The sequence below is a fragment of the Astatotilapia calliptera genome, chromosome 3 (genome assembly GCF_964374335.1).
Source record: "Astatotilapia calliptera chromosome 3, fAstCal68.1, whole genome shotgun sequence".
NCBI classification, from domain to species: Eukaryota; Metazoa; Chordata; class Actinopteri; order Cichliformes; family Cichlidae; genus Astatotilapia; species Astatotilapia calliptera.
The window spans coordinates 1,801,341-1,827,176 of NC_137424.1; the positions used below are offsets into that span (position 1 = coordinate 1,801,341).

At 42.6% G+C, this 25,836-nt stretch overlaps 2 protein-coding genes and 2 long non-coding RNA genes across 9 annotated transcripts in view; 2 read left to right on the forward strand and 2 right to left on the reverse strand.

Annotated features, from left to right (window-relative positions):
- The window catches only part of LOC113006456 (uncharacterized), an 87,410-nt gene extending 61,624 nt beyond the window's left edge, over positions 1-25,786 (forward strand). For 2 of the 4 annotated variants that reach the window (XM_080296762.1, XM_080296761.1), the window contains exons 3-6: positions 20,968-21,070; positions 21,155-21,256; positions 23,473-23,551; positions 25,527-25,786. In XM_080296762.1, coding sequence (XP_080152888.1) covers positions 20,982-21,070; positions 21,155-21,256; positions 23,473-23,551; positions 25,527-25,757 — 501 coding nt within the window. In that variant the 5' untranslated portion in view covers positions 20,968-20,981 and the 3' untranslated portion in view covers positions 25,758-25,786. Of the gene's footprint in view, positions 1-19,116; positions 19,960-20,949; positions 21,071-21,154; positions 21,257-23,472; positions 23,552-25,526 lie in introns of those variants that run through there. The other 2 variants (XM_080296760.1, XM_080296759.1) reach the window with 2 other exon arrangements.
- LOC145424061 (uncharacterized) lies at positions 3,535-10,805 on the reverse strand. The gene is made up of 2 exons (XR_013905010.1): positions 10,079-10,805; positions 3,535-3,914 (listed from the first exon to the last, which is right to left on the reverse strand). It is a non-coding gene; the product is annotated as an uncharacterized LOC145424061 (long non-coding RNA).
- On the reverse strand, positions 4,851-10,059 carry LOC145423958 (uncharacterized). Of its 3 annotated transcripts, none has more exons than XR_013904905.1 (3): positions 9,355-10,059; positions 7,049-7,160; positions 4,851-5,897 (listed from the first exon to the last, which is right to left on the reverse strand). It is a non-coding gene; the product is annotated as an uncharacterized LOC145423958 (long non-coding RNA). The 3 variants fall into 3 exon arrangements; XR_013904904.1 differs by having other exon boundaries at positions 7,049-7,163; XR_013904903.1 differs by lacking the exon at positions 9,355-10,059 and having other exon boundaries at positions 7,049-8,206.
- LOC145419375 (protein NLRC3-like) overlaps positions 25,770-25,836 on the forward strand; it is a 177,604-nt gene continuing 177,537 nt past the window's right edge. The window contains exons 1-2 of the mRNA XM_080294525.1: positions 25,770-25,780; positions 25,811-25,830. Coding sequence (XP_080150651.1) covers positions 25,770-25,780; positions 25,811-25,830 — 31 coding nt within the window. The remainder of the gene's footprint in view (positions 25,781-25,810; positions 25,831-25,836) is intronic.

A 25,836-nucleotide genomic window follows, 5' to 3' on the forward strand; every position in this document is an offset into this window, starting at 1 on the left:
TTCCAGCGATGGTCACACTAGGGACTGTCCACTGCAGTAAAAACTCTGCATTATCACTCCGTTACCTGCTGCAAGCACTGCCACAGTCTGATTTTCTTTCATCACTACCTGAATTGTTTGACTAAAAGGAAAAAGAAATGGCAGATGTCCTTCTCTACAGGGGCAGAACTGTTGGCAAACTGTTCACCACCCCCCAACCGCCCTGTCTGTCATCACTCCACTAGCATTGCTGTTTGTAATTATATTCACTCCACTTTTACACACCTATACATAATATCCTAAAAGCCACAAATCAACTAGAACCCTGCTCTGTTTGGTAATGAACTGTGATAAAACAAATATCCCCTGCCTATGAAAAACCATAGGCTTCCCAAGGGAGTCATGAGTTCATAATGTTCATGTTCATAAACACTGAAAGCTGACATGGAGTAGGTCCCAGGCCCTGAACTCCATAAGCAAGAAAATGGATTGATGTATAAATACACACACACATATATACAAATATATTAGGGGTGCAACGACAAACAAAATTCACGGTTCGGTTCGATACTTTGGTGTCACGGTTCGATACAAAAAAATGTTCATGCCTTTTTAATTTGTCATTTATTAAAATTATAAATATATATTTTAACTCAAACGTACAGTTTTTAAATTTAATGTTGCTGAAACAACAAAGTAATAAAAAATAAATAAATCTATCTGATTGAGGAATCACTCATCTTTGGAAAAGAGAGTTTATTACAGAGAAATGTCTCTTTCAAAATAAAAGCTCTACTATACGCTTCTTCTGGGCTATATTCTCAGCAGCATATTAAACATATCAGGTCCCCATAAGGAGAATCCTGTGCTAACGGCTGTCTAAATGACTCGGGTAAAGTTTGTAGCATGGTGCTTGTTGTTTTGTCTGCTTCCACTTGTCTTTGCACTAGGATGATGTCGGAGTAAATGTGCAGTCATATTCGTTGTGTTCCCACTAGTGCTGTCAGCGTTAATCTGAAATGACCTTAACGCCACAACACGGCAAATCTCCGTTAACAAGCTACCGCGGATCGCCCCGTGCGTGGGGCTGGACGGCGTCAACACGTTAACGAGCTAACTGCGCTAACACACTAGTTCCCACCCATGTAATTGAGCATTGCATGGCACATCCAACATACTGTTTTACTTTAGTCCATGACTCGCTTACCTTCAGGGTCATACGTCACATGAAGACCAAAATAGTTCCAAAGGCCAGATCTGAATGAGGGTGGGGGAGGTTCAGTTTGCCATGTTGCAAGGAGCTTAACTTCTGTCTCGCTAGCTTGCCCTGCGCTCAGTGGATCTGCACTCGACAGTGCAGCCTAGGCGGAGTAGTCGAACGCAGATCCACTGAGCGCTCAACACAGACAGCATCGTCAGAAGGAAAGTTGATGAAATAAATTAAAAATATTGTATTGTTCGATACATATGTGTACTGAACCGAAAGCACTGTATCGAACGGTTCAATATCGATACGAATATCGTTGCACCCCTAATATATGTGTATATATATATATATATATATATGTGTGTGTGTGTGTGTGTTTCTGTGGTTCAGCATTATGATGCTGAACCACATCATAATGAATAAATGGATAAATTTCCAAAATCCCGGAGCAATGCAAATTAGCCGGTGCGAGGTAAGGAGCTCTGTCATTGGTTAGACAGTCTTAGCTTTGCACCTATACCAAAGGCCATTCAGCCTCTGTGTTTACACTCTGCCTACACAGATGTTGGACATGAGACGACACAGGAAAAGGATTTTTGATGTGAGGTTTTTATTGAGATTTTATTTCTTTTTTTTCTGATTTGAAGTATTTATTAATGGAATAATAATTTATTTTCAAATACTGATTTATAAATATTTATTTTATTTTATTTTATTTTTTTGCCTGTCCCGTTTGGCTCTTTTGCATCAGAATTGTTGTCTAAAGGCAAAGAAAGATGCCCAACGGATTTACTTTACCAAATTGACCATCCCAGCCTTGCCGTAATGGTCCATTTGATTCACCTTTTATTGTTTATTTTATTTTCACTTACTGAATACGGGACAGACTTGACTGGGGGAAAGAAGGGGAGAAAGAAAGAGAAACAGCTGAGAAGAGGGACGGGGGAGAAGGGCAAAAAACAAAAACCAACAGAATTTTATTTTCAATTAAATTACTAGATAATAAATTACTTTTGTATTGAATAAATAAAATAACTTAAAAATGAATTTGTAAATTAATATTTTATCGCACAATTCATTGTTTAAGCAAAGAACTTTTTATTTCGATGCGCTGGATCTTCTGGTCCTCTGCACATAAGTGGATTTCCATTTAGACTTTATATAGACAATGAAGGAAACGGTTTCCAGGGCCTAATCCGTGGATCGACTTCCTTCGAGGCGTGGACGTCTATCAGCAGAGAATGTACCTTCACCTATCAGCAGAGAATGTCCCTTAGTCTGTAACACAGTCAAATATATTCTCAAGTAATATTCAAGCATGCCATTCAGCGTGTTAGTACGAGCTCGGGAGCAGCTTGGGAGAACAAGAAAACAGAGACTGCTTTAGATTGTCTTCCCAAAGTGACTCAACTTTATTCACAAGTACAACAGTTTATATAGAGGGTAAAATTCATGAGACAGCAGATTATCAGTTTAAACCAGTACAGACCAAGATAAGGCAGCGTCTTCCTGCCCATAGGTGAAGAAGCATCCTTTGTGTAGTGTATCAGTTCAGCTACAATTGTGATTATCTCAGCGACATATTTTCAAGGCACAAAACGAAGAGTTCTTTCATTAGTGAAATCTGGAACAAACCATTTGGCCTTCAACAGGCGTCTAAAAGATTAAGAAACTAATGTAGCTGAGGGAGTGATCTCTGTGGTATTTCAACCTTGTACCAGCCTGTGATTCTCACACATCACACAGAAAAATAACTAAAACAAAGGGGCCTTATTGAATGACAGAGTTTTCCTGCATAATGTCACTATAAAACAATATCCAGTAAATGCTACCATGGTACTAAAATACCTAACAGTTCCCCTCTTTTATTATTTTTAAAAATAATAACTCAAATAGAAAGGAAAAATCACAAATGTAATAACATAATATAAAAAGCAAATCATAAAATGTAATAGTTCACAACCTAATGTTCAATATACACATCAGTAACATCATTGGTAACATCTGGCACATCCTCAGGATCAATTTGTGCTAATTGCAAATACATTGAAGTAGCTGTACTAGTAGCTATATGGGTTATCATTGAAAATGTGGCTTGCAGAAATGTGAACAGGGTTGCACTTTACAATACGAAATAGTAAATAAAAATCCTAAGGTTAATGCGGTAGATATGATTAATAACCTAAATATATAAAAAAGACAGTTCTTTAGTCGTCTTCTGGCCTGGTCCCAGGTTCGAGAGACACCGTATAAGCGTCGTGTGATGACAATGGGCATTTCATTTTCTCCATTATCAGGATGAAACGAGTCTATCTTTATCAGGTTAGACATTGTGTGGTACTCTAGGCTTTCTGTTCCTGCTGGATGTTCGAGTACCTTGTTGTTGTTCAGGCGGGGGATCAAAGGGCTTTCTGAGTCTTGGCTCTTTCAGGCGTTGTGTGTTAATCAGTGATTGTGTGTGTGTAGGTGTGTTGGATCCGGGCGTTGGCTCGCCTGAGTCGTCATCTACTTGATCCGACGCCTTAGGTGGTTTGGTGGGGCTGGTCTTAACCCTGCTGGCATGAATCCACTGAGGTTGTCCGTCTGTTAGGATGCTGGTTCTCGTCACTGCAAGTACAGTCTGGGGGCTGGAACACGCGGCCTCCCCGAGTGCCCTTGGTTTTAGCGACTTTACCAACACCGCATCTCCTGGTTTCCACGGATGGGTTGGATCTATGGAAGGGAGAGGCTGAGAGAGACAAACTTTCTGATAGTTATTATTCAGTGTTTCTACCAGATTGTGAACATAGTCAGACAATGCAGTGTCTATGTCCCCTTCCAATAGCGGTGCCCCTCTGGAGGCTGACCATGGTGTTGGAAACGGTCTTCCCATGATTATTTCAAATGGAGATAATTTGGTTGCTGCGGATGGAGTCATTCTAATCTCGCAGAGGATTTGAGGAAGTAATTTGACCCAGGTCATTCCTGTTTCTATCATTGCTTTAGTCAGGCGATTTTTTATGGTCCTATTCATTCTTTCTACAACTCCTGAACTCTGAGGATGGTATGGCACATGATATTTCCAGTCTATTGCTAGAGTTTTAGCACACTTTTGAATTACTTCTGATGTAAATGAAGGTCCTCTATCACTGTTAATTTGGTGAGGTATTCCAAATCTGGGTATTATTTCATTGCACAACTTTTGACAGACTACTTCTGCAGTTTCTTTTGATGTTGGATAAGCTTCTACCCATTTACTAAATTGGTCCACTATTACCAGTAAGTACTTGATGCTTCCTTGTGCTGGCATGTGTGTAAAATCAATTTGTAATGTATGAAATGGGAAATCTGGTTGTGGTAAATGCTGATGTTTTGCTTTTGGTTTTCCTACATTAGTTCGTGCACATGTTAGACAGGTTGCTAATATGCGTTTTACTGCGTGTGATGTTTTCTCGATTACAAATCTTGATTTTATTGCTCCTATTACCCCTCTTTGTCCGACATGACTCACACCGTGAAAATGGCGGACAAGGATTGGCAGTAGTGAAGATGGGAGGGCAATCAAACCCTCAAGGTTTTTGTATAAGCCGTCTCTGTTATCTAAGGTACAATCATTACTTTCCCAGTAAGTGTAATCTAAGGCAGAGGCTTGCTCTTGTATGAATTTTAGGTCAACATTTGTTTCTAAATAGTCTGGGAGTGTGACAAGTGGCAGCTGTAAAGGCAAAGATAATACTTCCCTTCTGGATGGTTGCTGTGAGGCAGCAGCTGCTTTCGCGGTTACGTCTGCAAGAGCATTTCCCACTGCTTCGTCTGTGTCAGCCGTGCTGTGCCCCTTCGTTTTAACAACTGCAATTGCCGATGGCAGCTGTATAGCCTGCAAAAGTCTTTGAACAAGGTCAGAATTAGCGATCGATTTTCCATCAGCAGATCTAAATCCTCTTTGTCTCCACAATGTGCCAAAGTCATGCACCACACCGAATGCATAACGGCTATCAGTGTAAATTGTTACCCGCTTATCCACATGGAGCTCACAGGCGCGTATTAAAGCCATGAGCTCTGCTTTTTGTGCTGAGTGAAATGGTAATGAGTGAGCCTCTAGTATGATGTCAGGCAATGTCACCACCGAATAGCCACAAAGAAATAAGTTGTCATTTGGTTTTGAACAGGACCCGTCCACATAAACAATGACTGAGTCTGGGATTGGTGTCTGCTCTAAGTCTGGGCGTGGTGCTGTGGATTCCTGTATACGTGTCATACAATCATGATCGTCAGGGTCGTCTGAACCATCCTGTCAGTCAGAGGAACACAGCATACGAATGAGTAAGTGTGCTGGCGAATTGGGTGTGCTGCTTGCTTTTATAGTGAGATTTGCTGTTGAAGTCAGTGTAGCTTCATAACCTGAGCGACGTTGTGCGGTCATGTGTTGTGTAGTTATGTTTGCTAGAATGGTCGTGACCTGGTGATTGGTGTGTAGAATAGTGTCATGTGAGAGTGTGAGCTTCTCGCAGTCCCTTATCATGATAGAGCAAGCTGCTACTGCTCTCAGGCAGGCCGGCATCCCCTGAACTACTGCTGGCAGCACCTTTGAGTAGAAGGCTACTGGACGGTAGCCACAGCCATGCTCTTGGGCCAATACGCCTGCACAGGTTGTGCCGTTCTCTGTGACGTACAGGTGGAACGGTAAGTGGTAGTCAGGCAGACCCAAACAAGGGGCGGAGGTCAGCGCTCCCTGTAATGCATTGAAAGAGGCAGTCATTTCTGTTGACCACAGTATTCGAGGAGGCTTGTCTTTTTTGCAGCATTCACGCAGAATGTGGTCATGAAAAGAACAGTCTGGTATCCACTGTCTGCAATAGTTCACCATGCCTAGGAAAGACAGCATTTCCTTCTGTGTAGTGGGCTTAGGGACAGAGGTCACAGCTTTGACCCTGTCTGTAGTCATGGAACGTTGTCCGTGAGACAGTGTAAATCCCAAATATTGAACAGAAGTCTGACAGTACTGCATTTTCTTTGCTGATGCTTTGTGGCCAGTCTGTTGGAGGTGCTGGAGTAGCATATGTGTGGCAGTTTGACATAGTTTTTCACTTTCAGCACAGAGGAGGAGATCATCTACATACTGGATCAGAGTACAGCCCTCTGGAGGAATGAAGCCGTCCAGGGTAGCACGTACCACCATTGAGAAAGCCGCAGGGCTGTCTACCATGCCTTGGGGTAAGCGAGTCCATGTGTACTGCTTATCTCTATGTGTAAAAGCAAATATCGGCTGTGTGTCCTCATGCACAGGTACTGAGAAAAAGGCGGAGCACAAATCCACCACAGTAAAATGTGTAGCTGTTGCTGGAATACCTGTCAGTATGCTGGGAACATCTGGGACGAGAGGTGGCAGAGGCATAATGACTGCATTAACTTGCCTTAAGTCTTGTGTGAAACGCCATACGCCAGGTTTGTTAGGCTTTGGCACAGGATTGACAGGAGTGTTATATGGAGATACTGTGGGCTTTATTACTCCAGCTGTCAATAAATCTCCTATGATGATGTCTAAGGCTGCGGCTTTTTCAGCGGAAATGGGATATTGCTTGACATATACCGGCTTGTTGTTTTTCAGCTGAGCATGATAAGGTGTACAGTCAATAAATCCTACATCATTCTCACCTCTTGACCATAATGTCATGTTTTGATATTCAGCTGGCAATGTGACAGCAGAGATAGTACAGTGTATGGGGTAGGTTAGATCTGTGTGTCGACATGGTGCCGTAATGTCATAGCCTATGTCTGAGTTATGTGACAAAACCACTGTTTGGCCTTCACTGGTGTGTGCAGTTATCATGTTGTTGAACAGTGTGAGAGAAACAAATATGTGGCTTCCAGGCATGGGGCTACCTGGTAACGGTGTTTGCACATGTTTTTGACACAGAGTGTGACGTGGGATACCAGTCAGATGGATATTGAGTTCATTCTCCGCTGAGGCGTCCAGCTGACACAGAGGCTGTTCCTTCTCCATGGTGTCGGTGCATAGGGCAGAGAAAACATAGCTGTTATCAGTATCTGCAAACATTTCACCCTTTGTGTTAAATGAAATACACAAGTTCATTTTTGCCATTAAATCTCTGCCTAATAGATTCACAGGCGAGTTTGGAATAATTATGAATGGATGATATGTAATTTCGTCTGGTTTTGGGCCCCAGCGTGTCTTTAGAGAATGAGTTTTGGGGCATTGCACTAGAGTTCCGTTTATTCCCATGGTGTTGATGCACACAGAGGAAACAGGCCCACTATAGAATTTTCCAGACAGTGAACTTTTAGTGGCTCCACTGTCAACTAAAAAGGAATAAGTCTTTTCACCTATCTCTATATCTAACATGGGCAAGCTTTCTGTGTTACGGGACAATTGCAAATGCAGCATTGTGTGTAGTGCTTCACACTGTCCCTCATCTTCACCTGGGCCTCCCTATTGTCGGTCCAGTCTTTCGTTATCATATGGGTGGGGATTAAAATGTGGATTATAAGGTTGCTGCCTAAGTGCAAAGGGGCCGTTTCTTTGATGTGATTCCTGTCTGCGTTGCCAGTTACCTTGTCTGTAAGAGCTCTGCTGACGCCTAGTGGCAGGAGCTGGTCCTGTGTTTTGTGGTTGAGACCTATGTGCTGCTGATTTGCATTCCCTCCTCCAGTGTCCTATTTTTCCACAGTAAAAACATACGTCTCCACTCCTATCTCTCCTTCTGAAATCTCCCTGCTGCGCTTGTTGAGGGGGCGGGGCCCCTGCATACATCATTTTTTCACTTTCCTCTGAGCCTTCAACATCAAAATTCAACATAATCTTAACACTTTTAGCCTTCGTGCTGTTGGGGAAAAGATCTGCACCAGCTTTTGTTTTGACAAGTGTGATAAAGTTCTTTATTTTCATGTCATAGAGATTATCAGTGGCAGTCAGCTTCAATAGTTGTGAACATTCTGGATGAATATTGTTTAAGAATGTTGTTATGAAAATCTGATCATTTCCTCCTTCAGGCATGCATGCCTCATTAGTCCAGCAGTGTGTGAAACATTTCATAAAAACTAGAGTGGATTCATCTGGCTTTTGCTTACACATGGTTACTGCATTTAAATCAATTTTATCTCTAGACATTGTGAGCAGAAATTTCTTTAGATTTTGAAAAAAGGCTGTGATTTTGTCATCGTTTATCCACAAAAACGAGGTGGTGTTGGCCGCTTGGTCATTTTTAGGGTCTAGTTCCTCTACTTCTTCAATAAGCTGAGATTCAGTCACACCTGGGATTCGTTGACATAATATATATCTATAGTCAGGCCCACCCAAGTGGTGGTATCTGGTACTTCTCTGTAATGCAGAAACAAAGGCTGTAGGATTTTGTAGAGGATCGGGAAGTTCTTTAATGGTTGCTGCTAACTCTGAAATTTTAGGGGGTTGAATGCAACACATGTCCCCTATTATCATGAACGGGAGGGAGGTGCTGACGTCATTAAATTGTGATCCCTGCTTTTCTTTATAACGGGTGTTTTTGTGGGGGCCCTCTTGAGTTTTTTCCTCTTTTTTCTGCTTTAAGTAGTTCCTTATTAAATTTCTGGTGTTAGTTATTGCTTTTGGCACAGTCAAACCATTCGCTACTCTAGTGTGGCGCTGAACATGATTATCTATGACGGAAACGGCTTGCTGCAGTTCAGCTTCCGTACGTTCAGTTAAAGGATCTTTCATGATTTCCTCACACTCTGCCATTAACTGTTTTGTTTGCTTTTTATGTTCCTGTAACTCTCTTTCTCGTTCAGTGTATTCTCGTTCCTGTCTTTGATCTAGGTTAAACCAGTCATCTTCTTCTGATTTAGGTGTCATTTCAGTGCCTTCCTCACTCCTTTGGGATTTTGCTGTTATATCAGGATATACGCGCTGGTGACGTGCAGCCGCCGCAGCAGCTATTAATTCTGTCTTTTCATCATAAGGCGGCGGAGCCGTAGGTTGAACGGATGGGCATATAAGGCTAGTTTTTTCTGCAGTGGATTTACTAGAGCCTACACTGGCTTGATTTAAAGCATTTACGTCTGGCTCGGGTCCTTTTTTCCATAGTGGTAGCATGCGATTGGTCACATCACGACATTCTATCATATATGTTTTACAGGACTTTTTAATCAGCCTACTTTCCTTATCACAAATAGTATTTAACATTTCTACTGACCTGTTTTCTGGCGATAATCGTTCGGGATAGGGCTCCGGAAATACATTAGGATGCATTAAAGTTATAGTTCTTAAGTTCGAGACGAAATCAGTCACGTAAGCACTTCCGCATGTTCTGGATACGTAATCATGGAAGTCTTCATTGATTCGCGAGCGTGGGTTGAACGTAACCGGAAGTGGGAGTCGTACTGAGCCGCTATTTGTGATTTTATATTTTATTTTTTTCGGTTTTACAGTTAATTTTGAGTTTTTATCGGACCCGTCTAAGGTCTTTGAATTATTCTGACCCATGGTCAGTGATTTCCAGAGGGGTTTAGACGCTTTGAAGGATTTAAGTTAGTTTTTATTTTTGCTGTGGCACACCTGAGGTTACTTGATTTTTTTTTTTTTTGCTAGCAATTTTATCTTTTTAGTGAGCAACTTCTCACTTTTTAACGAGCAACTTCTCGTTTTATGACCCCAGGCAACTTCCTGTGTCCTTTCTGCTGGTGAGCAACTTCTTAGTTTATGACAGCAGGCAACTTCCTGTGTCCTTTCTGCTTTTATTTACAAAACAACAGGCAACTTCCTGTGTTTCTATGTGGGCCACTAAAGAAGGCTCCTCAGTGTATCCCACTTGTTACTATGTGGGCCACTGAAGAAGGCCTCGTCAGCGTATCCCGTTTCTATGTGGATCACTGAGAAAGGCATAACACAGTCTTATAAAATAAAAGACGAGTGCCTACCTTCGTCAGGATCCCACTTCTGACACCAAAATTGAAGGAAACGGTTTCCAGGGCCTAATCCGTGGATCGACTTCCTTCGAGGCGTGGACGTCTATCAGCAGAGAATGTACCTTCACCTATCAGCAGAGAATGTCCCTTAGTCTGTAACACAGTCAAATATATTCTCAAGTAATATTCAAGCATGCCATTCAGCGTGTTAGTACGAGCTCGGGAGCAGCTTGGGAGAACAAGAAAACAGAGACTGCTTTAGATTGTCTTCCCAAAGTGACTCAACTTTATTCACAAGTACAACAGTTTATATAGAGGGTAAAATTCATGAGACAGCAGATTATCAGTTTAAACCAGTACAGACCAAGATAAGGCAGCGTCTTCCTGCCCATGGGTGAAGAAGCATCCTTTGTGTAGTGTATCAGTTCAGCTACAATTGTGATTATCTCAGCGACATATTTTCAAGGCACAAAACGAAGAGTTCTTTCATTAGTGAAATCTGGAACAAACCATTTGGCCTTCAACAGGCGTCTCCTAAAAGATTAAGAAACTAATGTAGCTGAGGGAGTGATCTCTGTGGTATTTCAACCTTGTACCAGCCTGTGATTCTCACACATCAATTCTTGGGTCAAAGAGAAAAATAACTAAAACAAAGGGGCCTTATTGAATGACAGAGTTTTCCTGCATAATGTCACTATAAAACAATATCCAGTAAATGCTACCATGGTACTAAAATACCTAACAGACAACAACTCAAAGTGCTTTACAACAAGTCACATTCACCCATACGATCATCTAGTGCTGTACTTTAAACACTTTAAACACAAACACAGATACTGTGGGGAGAGGCCACAGAGGCACAGGGAGAAAACTCACACAGAAATCCAACAATTAAAGAGGAACCTTCTCGATGTAACACTACCATCCTGCAAGATGACCTGGTCCTGGGTCATCTTAATAAGCATGCTGTGCACAGTAGTTTCATATTCCTGCCAGAACAAACACCAGACAGTTTGTACACAAGGCTCAGATTCTCGCTTTGCCAGATACAGACAATAGTTTAAGATCCTAATGTCTCTGCACAGCTCTGTATGTACTGAAATATCCAACCTCAGATATTTCCTGCTCACTCTCTGCACCGCCTTAGACAACAAGTAGTTCATGCTATACATAGCATTGACTTTTCATTCCAGCCATGTGCACTCATCAGGGCATCAGTGCTGCCGTAGTAACCACACTAACACTTCCTTGTACCTGTTGAAATGGCCTCAGTCTGATCGTGCCCTGAACAAACTCACCTTTAACATCCCACACACGGACTAAATATGTGCGTGTCAATAACACGTGACAGGAGAACATGCTGGTTGTCTGTCATGGGGCTGAATTAGAAACAGAGCAGGAACTACAGTTTGTCAGATTAAGACTGATCAGGTCCAACATCCGCTCCCAGCACTGATTTACACGTTTGGTGTCACATTGAAGGAAACGCCTACTGGCACAACCTGCATGTGTTAAACTGCTCCTGCGTGTAAACAGCGTGTCACTTACGGCTTTTTGCATCACAAGGACGCGCACTGGCGTCTCAGGGTGACTCAGATGTTTGCTGAATGAGGTGTAGACCGGACTAGGCGGGACTCATTTCACCAAAACACGAACTTTTCCACCCACCAGTGTTTATCTGTGTGCTTATTTTAAAGAATTATTCCATCGTTATCAAATACGAAGCATTACACGCACGTCGAGCCGTTTCTGCTGAGTCAGACACCAGTGCTCCCGTGTGCTGATTCTCGGGTCCATCTTAAACTGGTGTGTTTGCGAATGAACTTCGGTAAAACGTTACAACGTTACCGGGCGCGCAGAGGGTCTCGGAGGCGTGTCGTACCTGTCGGGTGGTCGCGGGCTCCTCGTTCCCGGTGGGTGAAGGTGTTTCTCCTTCAAGCGATGCTGGGGTGACCGGAGAAGAAGCCATGTCCCCCCGACATCACCTCTCACTAAGCGCCGCTCCTACTGTGACTTTCCTCGGTGTCCTCCAGCTTGCAATACGCTGCCTGGCGCAGTTTGCACGGACGGTGGACCGGTTGTGTCGCTCGTTTCCTGCGCGATCAAAGTGAGTCTTCGGCTGCACAGTGCAGCCACTGTCCCTCCTCCGGCCGGCGGACTAGTCCAGGCGAGGCGGATGACGTTGTCCCGGGTCTCGCTCGCTCTCGCACATGCAGGACTTGGCCCAGTCTGTCTTCTTCTGCCTCACTCTGCGCTCTGCTTTTCACTTCATGTCTTTTTGTTTTGTAAGGTGGCTAACACGATCACTCCTCTTCTGCCTGCAGGACTCTGTGACTGCTCTGTGCTGTGGCAGCACACTCCAGCCTGATAGTTCATTTTACAGCTTTTGGCACTGCGACGCTCTCCTCGGCTCGACAGACACAATCTCACCATGTCGGCACAATATACTGAGTGCAATCCATAACATGATTTTATCTCACTGTAACTTTTAAATGGACCAAATGTTGCGTAAATTACGTGTCACGTGACTTGAGCACATGCACACCCCCTGTCCTCACAGCAGACATCAATCAGAGATCATTGCTGCAACAAAAAGTTGCCACACATATTTCTACATGAAACGTACTGAATCAGTTGGCACATATTTAATATATATTAAATATAATATAATGTTGTTTTGTTGAGTGGCTGAAATAAAGCTGAATCGCATCACAGGAACGACACAGCCCTGTTCCTCCAGGCTGTTAACCTGTGAATCAGCAAACATGTATGATTTATTGTCATTCATTTGCTAAACAAACTTACCTCTGAACTTTGACCCTGACAATTCAATTTTATTTATATAGCGCCAAATCACAACAAAAGTCGCCTCAAGGCGCTTCATAGATACAGAGAAGAACCCAACAAGCATATGACCCCCTATGAGCAGCACTTTGGCGACAGTGGGAAGGAAAAACTCCCTTTTAACAGGAAGAAACCTCCGACAGAACCAGGCTCAGGGAGGGGCGGGGCCATCTGCTGTGATTGGTTGGGGTGAGAGAAGAAAAACAGGATAAAGACATGCTGTGGAAGAGAGACAGAGGTTAATAACAGGTATGATTCAATGCAGAGAGGTCTGTTAACACAACAAGGGAGATCCAGGTTTCCCAGCTGACGAGCAGAGGGCAGCGGCTTCCACTCGTTTGAGCAGTTTGTTGCGTGACCTCCTGTCTCTCACTGAACTAAAATGCCTCCAAACAACAGCAAAATAGATGGCACTCACTCCAACGTCTTGCAGCAAAAACATTAAGTGATGGGAAGAACAGGTGATGGATGAGCTGCAGATGTAACCGGTGTGATTCTGCGTTGTGTCTGATAAAAAAGGTAAAAGAAAGAAAGACCTCCCAGTAAATAATTTGCCCACTCCAGCTCCTACGACCAAATACAAACAGTGGGGAAGAGGGTTAGTTCAACCCACCACAGCTCCCAAGCTAGCAAGGAGTATATATTCATGCTAGCATTTATGGCGCCTAAAACACATTTATGATACACACATACTACACACTTATAACATCTAACAAAAACAGGCTTAATAATGACAATAATCGAACTAAAATTGCAACCAGAAACATCCAGGTGGCTAAATATGCATTATATGTGTGTTTTAAAGTGTTGGAAAGAAATGACACCCACCTCTCCCACAGGGGGATTGTAGAAAAGGGGAGAGGCAAAAGGGGTACACTGTATTTATAGGATTGCACCGAAGAAGAAGAAAAGAACGAGGAGGGGCTCTAACTGATAATGAACACAACTACAGGCTTGGAGGTCCTAAAAGTCAGGTATAAAAGGAGCAGTTTGGGGGTTTAGAACACATTATAACAATGTGATTTATGACCCTGTTACACAGAGCCAGCAGAATGAGCTGCTGCCACCACCACAATCAATGGTGACGCCAATTTAGAAAGAGCCCCAGTTGATTCCACTCTTGCCAGATGCTGAATACACATTGTCTAAAAGTGTGTGCCATTGACCAAAGGAGGAGTGGGCTGTTCACACATGCCTGTGTTCTTATGGAGCAGTCTTTGAGGATGGCGAGTCCAGAGCTGGAGGTTTAGATCTAAGAGAGTGATCCAAAGTCAGGAGAGGATTACACCCAACCTTCAGAGATCTTCCTATAAGCCAGAACTGGAAGCAGAGCCACCTTTGGCTATGATATCTTTACTGGACCCAGTAAGTCCAGTCAAGGTCAAAAACGTGGTCAGTCCCCCATTTAGTGCCATAGAGCTGAAACATAGTAAACAAAATGCTAGTAAAAAGTTACAAACATGTTCAAGTTACATGTCTACAACTCCACAACAGACATACTTTGCTACTGGTGCCAAACAGTACTGCAGTCTGTAGCTTTCCAGCCATCCTTTGAACGTCTTTGAGTTTAATGTAGCCAAAACTGGATTCAGTAATCAGTGTTTATTTACAGAAGCCGTAGAGTATGGCTGCCACATGTGAACATCAGTGACGGCTCATTTAAACTGTAGGAACGATTAACCCAACATCAGAAAAATACTTCATTTTACATTAATGTGACAAATTAACACTGCTGGGACTTTTCTGGTCCTACACTGTTCATGTCCAAGTCAACACATTGTAAGATTTACACGTGGAAGGTCATCTAAGCTGCTTATGTGGAGATTACCTTTCCTTTAACAACGACCAGTTTCTTCTTTTCAGTTTTCAGTTTTATTTGTCATATGCAAGTTAGCACAGGGTCAACATTGCAATGAAATGTGTTTGACGAGCAGCAGTCACTCGGCAGCTTGATACAGTAGGAGAAAATATAATAAAATAAAATAATAAAGAAAATAGAAAAATAGTAAGGAGCAAATATTAGAGAGACATGGTAAAAGAGAAAAGATGACTAAATATATTTGTATCTATAAATATATGTACACTAGTGATTAAATAAGAAAATCTTGAAGAGAAATATGACGGGAGGGCAGATGGGACATTGCACAGGAATGAGCAGCAGAAAATTTCAGTATTGCACTTTTAAATATAAATATCAATGACAATAAAGTGGAGTGACCAGTGCAGATTAAACAGAGTACTTGTGAAGCTGCAGGTAGCTTCTGAGTGCTGTGTTGTGTGTGTTTAAGTGTTGTGGTTGAGGTGTCGTATGGCTTGGTGGTAGAAACAGTTTTTGAGTCTTGTAGTCCGAGCAGACAGACTCCTGTAACGATGGTAACAAGGAGAACAGCTGATGTGCTGGGTGGCTGTGGTCCTTGATGATGCTGTGTGCTTTATGGAGGCACCGCTGGAGATAAATGTCCTGAATGGCAGGAAGCCTCGTGCCAGTGATGTGCTCTGCTGCCTTCACCCTCTGTAGTGATTTACGGCTGCTGGCAGAGCAGCTTCGTACCAAACTGTGATGCAGCTCGTCAGCAAGCTCTCGACTGCACACCTGTAGAAATTTGAGGTGATGTTGGCGTTCATGCCAAACTTCCTCAGCCTCCTCAGGAAGTAAAGCCGCTGGCGAGCTTTCCTGATTGTTCTCACCTCAAACACATTATTTACCCATCCAGGTGGAACATGTAGCTGTGCTCGGTTTGACAGCTTTCATCCTGGCAGCAGCGTCAGCTGAAGCATACAAGGCACACATAGATGTCACTGAGCTGGAGCTCTGGGAGAGACGTCGCCACTTTCAGGCCTTTAAACAAAGCTGTTGGAGCACAAGTCCCAAAGATTTATAGTTTCTCTTCATGTCTTCATTGTTCCTCCATGGAGAGATGTTCCAAGTAGCCTTGGCTCGAGACAGGCGTCCTGCAGGACTACCTACCAACTGTCCACTGTTTGCAGTCGTGGTAGAGTAATGTTGCCCACCAGTGACTGAAAACCATGGATTGGAGAAGAATGACAGAATTCAGTGACCTTGTGGGGCCATAACAGAAATGACAGCAGTGTAGTGGATCAAATAAAGAGTGATGATGTTATATTTGTGACTGTAGCAGGACCAAGGCTCAAAAGGTTGCAGGCGTTGTTAATTGAGCAGAAGATGGACGGCATCAAGCCCTCTCCTCGACAGCTACAGGATCACAGTCTGCAGGTTCAGTTATGCAACGTTTTAGCATCGATGCGTGAAGTTAAGAGCAGACAGGGAGGTTATTTTTGCACTGGGCTGGAATGACTCAGTTTACCTGTCAAAGGCTATCACGGCTGGGAGAAAACCCTCAGCATTAGTAAAGAAGGACCACGGTGGCCTCTGGGTAGAAACACTGCAGAGTTCATGTGGATACGCTGCTGCATTAGGTCAGATAGAAATATCATAAAGCATCATTAAGTAAAAACGTTTATTAAGAACAAATGTTTAAATATTGTTAACGTGTTTCCCAGAAACATCTGTAGAGACAAAGAGCTTTCTGTTGTTGCTTCGAGGAAACAAGCTCTTCTTTTTAGTTTTGTCCTGGTATTTATTCCAGGACGGACTCATCCACTGAGCAGTGTTTGGGTTTCTTCGTTTTCCTCGTTCTGGATGCAAACTATTACAACTCGGGCTTTATTTCAGTGACAATGGCCTTAAGCTGCAATACAACAGGAAGTTACTCATATATAGTAATTTCCCAGACCATATTAAAAATCCATTAACAGGAAATACAAATGATGGGACAATGCCACAGCATGGACATTAGAACAGTTGGGAAAATTTACCTGGAAAAAGGTGAAAATGAGGCTTCATTGAACTGGAATTACAAAGACCAGGAATGTGAGATCCACCAGCCACGACTGAGGGTTTTTACACGTCATATCCTCAAAGTAGAACTACAGTGATCAAAAGAATCGACTTTAATGTTATTCTTTCTTTATTTATGTCAGATTTAACCCCCCAAAAAGCTTTAATCTTTAACTAGTCTTTGGACGTAGCTACAGTACGGTCAGGTTGACAGTTTATGGGTAACATGTGGCCACCAGGCACTGTGACACACTTCCATGTTATATTACCTTGGCGTCCCGTAGGAATACAGGAGAATCATGTGAGGAATCTAAGAGTTGTTTCTTAATTCAATTCAGTTTTATTTACACAGCACCAAATCACAACAGCAGTCGTCTCAAGGTGCTTTATACTGTAAGGTAGCTCGTACAATAATACATACAGAGAAAAACCCAACAGTCATATGACCCCCTATGAGCAGCACTTTGGCGACAGTGGGAAGGAAAAACTCCCTTTTAACAGGAAGAAACCTCCGGCAGAACCAGGCTCAGGGAGGGGCGGGGCCATCTGCTGTGATTGGTTGGGGTGAGAGAAGGAAGACAGGACAAAGACATGCTGTGGAAGAGAGACAGATGAACCGCTGAGTGTTGTCCCGTCGAGGTGGCTCTTCTATGTTGTGCATTTATGGCACCAAACCACAAATGCAAAGGAAGAAAGGGTCGAGGCTGATTGGTGTATGTGCCCATGAGTATGAGTGTACACGGGTGTTTCTCTGTGTTAGTGACAGTCTGACAGAAGGCTGCATCCCTCAGCCTCATGTGGGCTGTGTAGCCCCTTTACAACTGCAGTGAGAGCTCAGACCTGTTTCTGGTGGGTGGTGGACTCCTCCAGGGCTTCCCCTGATTCCCCTTCAGCCACAGAAGACTGTGGCCTCAGAAACTCATATCTGCTTTTTGCAAATGAAGCGAACCTGTTGGCTTCATCAGCAGGGGCGGATCTAGAAGGGTGGCATGGGGTGGCAAGTGCCACCCTAAAATGATCCCTTGCCACCCCAAGTGCCACCCCAGTTTTGCATATGACAGTGTTGTTTATTAAAATAAGTTTAACAGTTTGAGCGTAGTTACAGTCAGCAGTGAATATAAATGCTAGAACTGGATATATTCCATAGTGTCCCCCCCTCCACATTAACAAATGGTTCAGCCCATAGCAGGACGGCTTTCTTCTTGTTTTCAGCAGCAAGCGATGCTTATGATTGTGCCAGAGCACATTTTGAACAACACCATGGGAATTTCTGATTTTACACAGGTGGGTGGATGTTACACTGTGGAAATGAAGGAAGGTGAGTGCTATTTTAAATGGTTGTAGAAAATGAAAAAACAGCAGGTGTATTGGCTGCATTTTTAGATAAATAGTTGTATCTGTTTACAAAATGTACAATTTATATTTGCATTTCAAGTTATAAACATTTACCCAACACGTCTGTGGTTTTTTTACAGTAAAAAATACTGCTAGGATTTTAGGTTCTTTGTGTGATTTCAGATCAGTAATAGTTACATTAATAGTAATAGTAATACTAATGCAGTATGTCAGTGAAAAAACAACTAAATTCAGTTGAGCTGAAAAGATACCAAACAAAGCAAGAGGAGGAAAAAATAAAATGAAACAATCTGAGGGTGAAATACAAACGTAAACTCAAAGGAGTCACAAATGTCCGGTTGTATTTCAGACCTCAGAGGGTGAATCCAACAAATCATGAAAAATGAGGTTTACATGTTTGTTCATGACAGTGCAGATTTCTGACATTTTGTGTCATTTAAGCTGCAACAATGTGACTGTTTTCTAACAAAAACAGTGAAACTTAAGTTAGACTTGTGTTTGTAAATGAAGCGCCCCATGTTGTGTAGCTTTCTGGAGTTTATACTTATTGGGCTACATATGTATTTAATATACAGGCTGTACAGTACATAACATCAAAACTCACATGTTTCATGTAACTAAAGTGTGTAATCATGTGGGTACAGACAATAATTAAGTTATAGACTATATTTATATGAAAAACGTGCATACTTACTGCATTTGAATCATTTTAACCACATGTAACCACCTGCATATGTGTTTGGGGGGAAAAGGCTTTGATTTTGCCACCCTAAGAAAATTTCTCTAGAGCCGCCCCTGACCATTTCACAGGATTTGCATTTAAAGATGCAACAAGAAAAAATGGTTAGGGTCAGGAGGTCAAAGGTCAGAGCTCCTGTGGGTCTGAGGGCGGCCTCACGCTGGAGAAGGATGAAGGAGTCTGACCTGAGCCAGTGTTTGACATGAACACATCAGCACTGCTGTCAGTGAGCCTAATGACAGCCGTTAGCATCATTTCAGTGTTTCAGTCATAAAAACACTTCCTGTCACTGTGGTGGTTACAGTGACATCATGCAGTTTGTGCTTTGACCTCCAGAGGGCGACAAATCAGCACAGACAGAGAGCTCCATTCAAACTTTGCTGCCATCAGGAATAATTCTTCAAATATAATCATCAGTGTTTGAGCAGTTATGATATCAGGGACAATCTAGACATGTGTGACAATACTGAACATGTCACATGACACACCTCAAACATCATGTGATCCACTCTCAGTCTGCACTTTCATTCATGACTTCAACAGGTTGAAATGAGCTTTGAAGAAACATTCAGTGAAATAAATCTTTCATGGATTCATGTGAGCAGCAGATGAACTTTGTACCAACAACATCTTCAATAACAGAGTCTGAATGAAGCTCAGGTGTTGATGCTGCTCACTGATTGGACGCTTGCTTTCAGCTCTGCTCTCAGTCTTTACTGCACAGGTGAAGGTAGAAAGTGTGACTGGATCTATAGACTGGAAACAGAGAAACATGCTGAACATTTGAAGCTTTGCAGCAGAAATGTTCATGTTACAAATACAGCAGAGCTGATCTGGGATCAGTGTGTTCACACCTGCAGCTACAACAAGGTTTCATGTCTCCACACGTCAGCATGTGAACTTTACTCTGACTCAGTCTGAGCAGTCAGACGGCATATTTTTAAAGTTAACACATCAGCACACACAGAGCTGAGCCCCTCCCACCTGTGCTGAGTTTCAGGTGGAGTCCCGCCTCCTTCCAGGAAGCAGCTCACCTGTGTGTCCGTGTTTAGTGTCCAGGTGTGGAGTGGAGCTTGTTGTTGGTGTGAAGAAACTGTAAGTTTGCTTTGTTTCCTCCTTTAACAGTTTGTCTTTAGGAACTTTACTGTTTGTTCAGCTCGTGTTTGATTTCTTCACACAACAAACTGTGTGTGTTTGTATTTCCGGTCTCTCCATTAAAGTCAGTGTGTAATGTTTCCTGGCTAACATCAGCTGTGTGCAGCTTAGTTCAGCACAAATCTGCCGCTCCATAGTTCACGGTAACGGACTCACAGCTGGACCAACGAGGCCGAGTGTGTCCGCCACTCTGAGCTACGTTCGTGTTTGTGTACTTGTAGTTTGTACTTTGAGTTCACTCAGAGCCCACAGAGGACGCAGCGTACGTGATGACGTCACAGCCCTTTACCTCCTTTACTGTCACTGTGATTAATATTTACACACGAGACACCTGCAGAGCTCTGACGCTAAGCTAGCACACAGCATGCTAACACTAAGCTAACACTAAGCTTACACTAAGCTAAAGCTAAGCTAACGCTAAGCTAACACTAAGAGTTCTTACAGACACGAGTTAAAAAGCTGCTTTTAGTGTGTGATCAGAGTCCAGGACTGAGAGCAGCAGCAGAGCTGATGGATGATGAATTACTGGATGGAAGAAGCTTCTCATTAGCAGTGAATCAGTGTGTGTGCAGTTCTCTGCAAACTCAGCAGGAAGAATTAGTGTGAAGCTTTAACTCTGCTGATCCTCTTTGAATCCTGGATCAGCTGAAATGTTTAAAATGTTGTTCACACGTGTTGGACTGACTGAAGCTTCCAGTCACAGTGAATCAGTGTGTGTCAGTGAATGCATCGTGTGTGCTTCAGGCTCCATCTAGTGGACTGATAGCAGAGCAGCTGATGGCAGCTTCCTCTGCCTCACACTGCTGTCTGACTGCATCCAGCTGACACTGAGATGAAGCAGGAAAGAAGCAGCTGATATTTGGACAGCACACATGATGAAAGGAGGATTTCAGCTGATGTGCACATGAATGATTTGTGTTTCCTCTGCAGGTAGAAAGTGTGTGTGAGCTGAATTGAGCAGCATGGATCAGTGTGAGGACAGAGAGGAGGGAGTCCCTCCCTCTAAAAGCACTCTGTGTGGGGAACATGAGAGCCAGACCAAAGTGCAGAGGTGAGATGACCATCTCTAACTGTCCATGACTCTTCTCCATGTCACAGCTCAGCACTCACATCACTGCTCCATCATTATTCACAGGAACCAGCCTGGACCTCCACCCAGCTCTGTGTCCTTACAGAGTGACGGGTCTAAAGATTGTCTCATTCATTTTAAAGTCCAGCCTGTGTCTGCTGCAGAGAGGTGAGCTGTTAGCAACATGAACTCTTTGATTAAACTGCTCGATGTTGTTGGATATAAACTACAAACACGTCGTTCCCTCAGTCCCATTTAAACTGTCTTTTAAAACAAGCCTTTGGTTTCTAAACAACTGAAAACCCACTTCAGCAAACAGGAAGTGATCAGAGCGTCCGTCCACTTCCTGTCAGGCCCTGCAAACATTTCATATTGAAGAAAAGTCGTTGACATCTCACATTTTTACTCCACCACATTCAACCATTTTGACATTTTACAGCATGAAACTCTTGTCACATGACTCCTGTTATGTTATAGAGTCATGTGACCACCAGGGAGGGATTTGTATGGATGAAACACATTCAAATCAATCTGATTCATCAATGGAAACATTTTTGGTGTAAATGCAGCAACACTGAAAACGCTGAAGATAAAAACACAACAGATGAAATATGAACAAATCGAGGCTTTGAATACACGTGTGTGTGTTTGAGACACAGAGATAAATGGATTGTGTGTCTGTCCTATTGCTGCGTGAGGATTTTATTGTAGATTTTGTGCGTGTACACTTTTGACCACGAAGGTGTTGAAAGGGCGTAAAACAGTTGGAGGCACCAGAGTGAACACTAGTGCTGTCAGTAGATTAAAACATGACTAATTAATGACACAATCTTCTGTCATTAATCCTGATTAATCACAATTACTTGATCAATAGCTGCAGTTACATTTTTCCAACTTTATATTTAAGCCTGTAACAGACGTTTACACCATATAATGAAGTCAATGCAGAATAAACACAAAGAATGTTAAACGCTTCAATTCAAAGAGACTTTGAATAGTTTTCAGTCTTTAACTCAGCTTCTCTGCTGTAAATACAACTTTGTAACAAACATATATACTAAAAGCTAAGTGTGCACTAATATATAATCATATATAATCTATATTACTGCTGTTAATGAAAATGTTTAATCAGACTCATCACAGGGTTACTGTGGATTAATTTGGATTAATCACCATTAAACATCATTTTTAATGTAAACGAATCAAATTTCATTTCATGAGCAAACAGACTCGAGAGAAAAGGGCAAATTTACACACTTAACATGTTTATTGAACATGTAAACATTGATTAACCTCCTGAATGAGCCGACCCCCCCAGGGACAGTCCTGCATGCTAATGATGGGCTCTGCTCTGTACCTGCAGGATTCTGTCAGCCACAAACTCCTCAGCTGATCCTGAATCTGAGCCCATCTGTCAAACAATCATTTTCTTCACAGGTCTGTGGAGGTGGCACTGATCCTGCAGCAGTCTAACACTCTCTGTCACTCTTCTTCAAGTCTTTGACACGAGGAACCAAAACTATGTTATTAACAACACTAACAGGTCTGCAGTTTGTCCACTTGGCATCGTTGTGATATTTTAAGCTGGAAGTGCTTCGGTGAAAAGAAAATTCCTTCTGTCACGATGTGCAGAATCCTTCATGTTGGTCGGCTGGTCCGTCTTGTTATTTTTTTAATACTCAAACTTTCCATCGAGAGGTCAGTGTGTGTTTGTCATCTTCCATACTGAGCTGATTGGTTCAGCTGCCGTCACTAACAGATGTGCTGCACATCTGCACGTGTACAAAGGTAACTCTACTCGGACAAACTGCTCGAAGTGCGTTGATAGAAACATTTCAGGGATTTTGAGTCGTTCTGCTCTCCAGATGTGTCGTGTTAAAGGTTTTTATCATGTTAATCATGATAACAGATGAACCCCTAACCCTAACCCTACATGTTAATTTTGACAGCACTGCTAAATCCTTTTTAATGTTCTTCTGTCAGATCATTGATTAGACTCGACTCCAAATACGAGACTCAGAAAACTCAAATGAAAACTCAAATCAAAGCAATGAGAAAAGGACTTCTTGTGTTAGAATGAAAACATATGGAAGTGGTCAGGTTTCAAACACTCGATGAATCTACTGCACAGTTACATTCAGGGACCTTTGGCCTCCTGAGAGCATTAGTTGATGGTTCATCACAGTTTTCTCAAAGTTTCCTCTGAGCTTCTGCAACATCATCACTTCCATCACTGATGAAAGAAAGTTCATAGAAAACAGAAAATATATCTTCAGAATCTGAGAGTTTAAAGCTTGACAGACTTGATTCAGATGAAGTTATTTGAGCAGAAACTCCTGGATCTTTATCCTGTGTTGATCTAATCCTTCATGGTTCCTCCACAGAGTGGAGCAGCAGAGCTCAGAGGTTCCCAGTGGTCAGTCTGCCCAGCAGCATCAAACACAGCTGGACTCCATATTTATGGTCTGTACATGTACAACAACTACTTTATTATTAATAATAATGCATTTATTTATAGGTCCCTTTCAGAACACCAAGGACTCTGTGGACTAAATGACCAAAAGAAACAAACTTTGAAATCAGACGGTGCAAATGTGATCACAGGGAAACGTTTTAAACATCGAGGCTTTAAACAAAAACCAAAGTGAAACAGTTTGTAGTCGAGATCAGTGGGGATGAAGCTGAATAACTGTTTCTTCAATAACTTTGAGCTCTTAAAAAAGAAAAACCAGCTGAAAGTCTGGCTGCTCTTATGAAAAGTACAGAGAAATTATGGGTCGCTCAACACTTGTGCACAATATAGGAGTTTAAATAAATCTAAAGAATAACTCAAAGTCCTACAATCATACTGATAAAGTCATCTACAGCTAACTATCCAAGTGGATTTGTTTAAGACAGCTCCATCTGCTGGTGGCCCTCTGCAGGTGCATGAAAGGGGCGTGTTTATATTGAAAGTAGTAGAGAAAGTAAACCCCACGGGAAGGAGGAGGACTCTCAGCAGCTTCCAGCTCATATTCAGACATTTGACTTCTCACTGAAAGCAGCAAGTTTGAGTGTCTGTACCTTAGTTAGAAGAGATAACATGTCAGTAGTAATTAGAGTTGATTGAGCAATGCTGTCCTTATAATGTAGTTTATGATTTTTATGGACAAGTCCAGTTTTTCTGTAGAGCCTCTCAAGTTGGTGACAGCAGTGGAAGTTCACGTGTAAACCAGAGCAGCAAATCAGGTCCAAATGTGTTGTTCACAGTGAGTGGGATCATCATTGGCTGCTATGTTAACCTCCTGCAGCAGGATGTCTTTGGTCAGAGAATGGATAGATCACTAAGTCATTGTTGAGTTTAGGGAGACAGTAGACAGTTGGAGGAGGTTCAGCCAGTTGACACACAGTAGATAAAATAACTGAAGGCAGGAGCAGACACCTGTATGACTTTCCACCTCTCACATAGATTATTTCCCTGGGCAGCGCCACAGGGCTGGTAGATGTAAACAAAGCTGGAGGAGAGGATTTATTCATCTGAGAAAAGTCACAGAGTTGTGTCTTGATGCTCAATCATCCAGGTACGTAAATCCCAAAAAGCTTGATTCTGTTCATCTGGATGTTTTCAGTGGGAGAAACGTTTCATCATCATCAGGTGACTTCTTCAGTCTCAGCTGACTGCAGGTTTCAATCTTATAAACAGGACATTTGTATGACTGAAACCAGCCCACTGAAGGAACAATGGGCTGGGAGGTCAGTTCATTGATCATTGGTACGCATATTGTCAGGACCATTGATCAATGGTTGTTGATCAATGGTCATGAGTCCAGTTCACAGAGAGCTGGGGAATGGCTGCAATCACAGCATGTAAGATGGTGACAGTTGTACCCTTAGGCCCCTCCTCCATTCAGAGATGGTCTTTCCTTTTCACATAAATGGCCTCCTTGACTCCGCCCTCAAACCAGCGTTCACATTTACTCAGGACCTTCTTGATGTGAAGTTCTTCTGCTTCGCTGGCTGCTGTGTCTGTGGGGATGGTGTTTGTTCTGTGTTGTAGTGTCCTGATGACGCCCAGTTTGTGCCCCAGTGGATGATGAGAGTCAAACCTTAAATACTGATCTGTATGCGTAAACAGAGTGAACCTTTAAGACCAGTTGTCTGTACGATCAACTCAGTCACCTGAAACATCTCCAAGTTTCTGGCTTTGATCATCAACCTGTTGGTAGTTCAGCTCTGAACACCAGTGAAATGTTTCTCCCACTGAAATCGCTGCATTCATATGAACAGCATCAACGTTTTGGGATCATGGAGTTGTGGACAAAGTCTCAGTTAATCAGATAAAGTCAAACCTATAATTGGTAAAGAGTTCGTGGATGATATGCCCCTTGATGGTAAAGAAGTGGATGTTGTGTGGACTAAAGTTCAGAGTGGTGGGTCATTCATAAATATTCTGTTCCAGCTGCTGGAGGACAACATCATCACTTTTGTGAAGAACGAGCTGAAGAAGATCCAGAAGGCTCTGAATCCAAATAAGCCCCAGTGCTTGGAGTTTCAGAGGGAGGATGATGAGCAGAGGAGAAACAGCAGAGAGGCATTTGTGAAGATCACAGTGGACTTCCTGAGGAGAATGAAGCAGGAGGAGCTGGCTGACCGTCTGCAGAGACGTAAGAGGATTTATCTAAAGATTTAAGCTGCTGGATAAATGAGAGACTTGTGACACCAGTGTGTTCAGTCATTTCTCAGTGGGTCAGAAATTGTCATCAGCATTT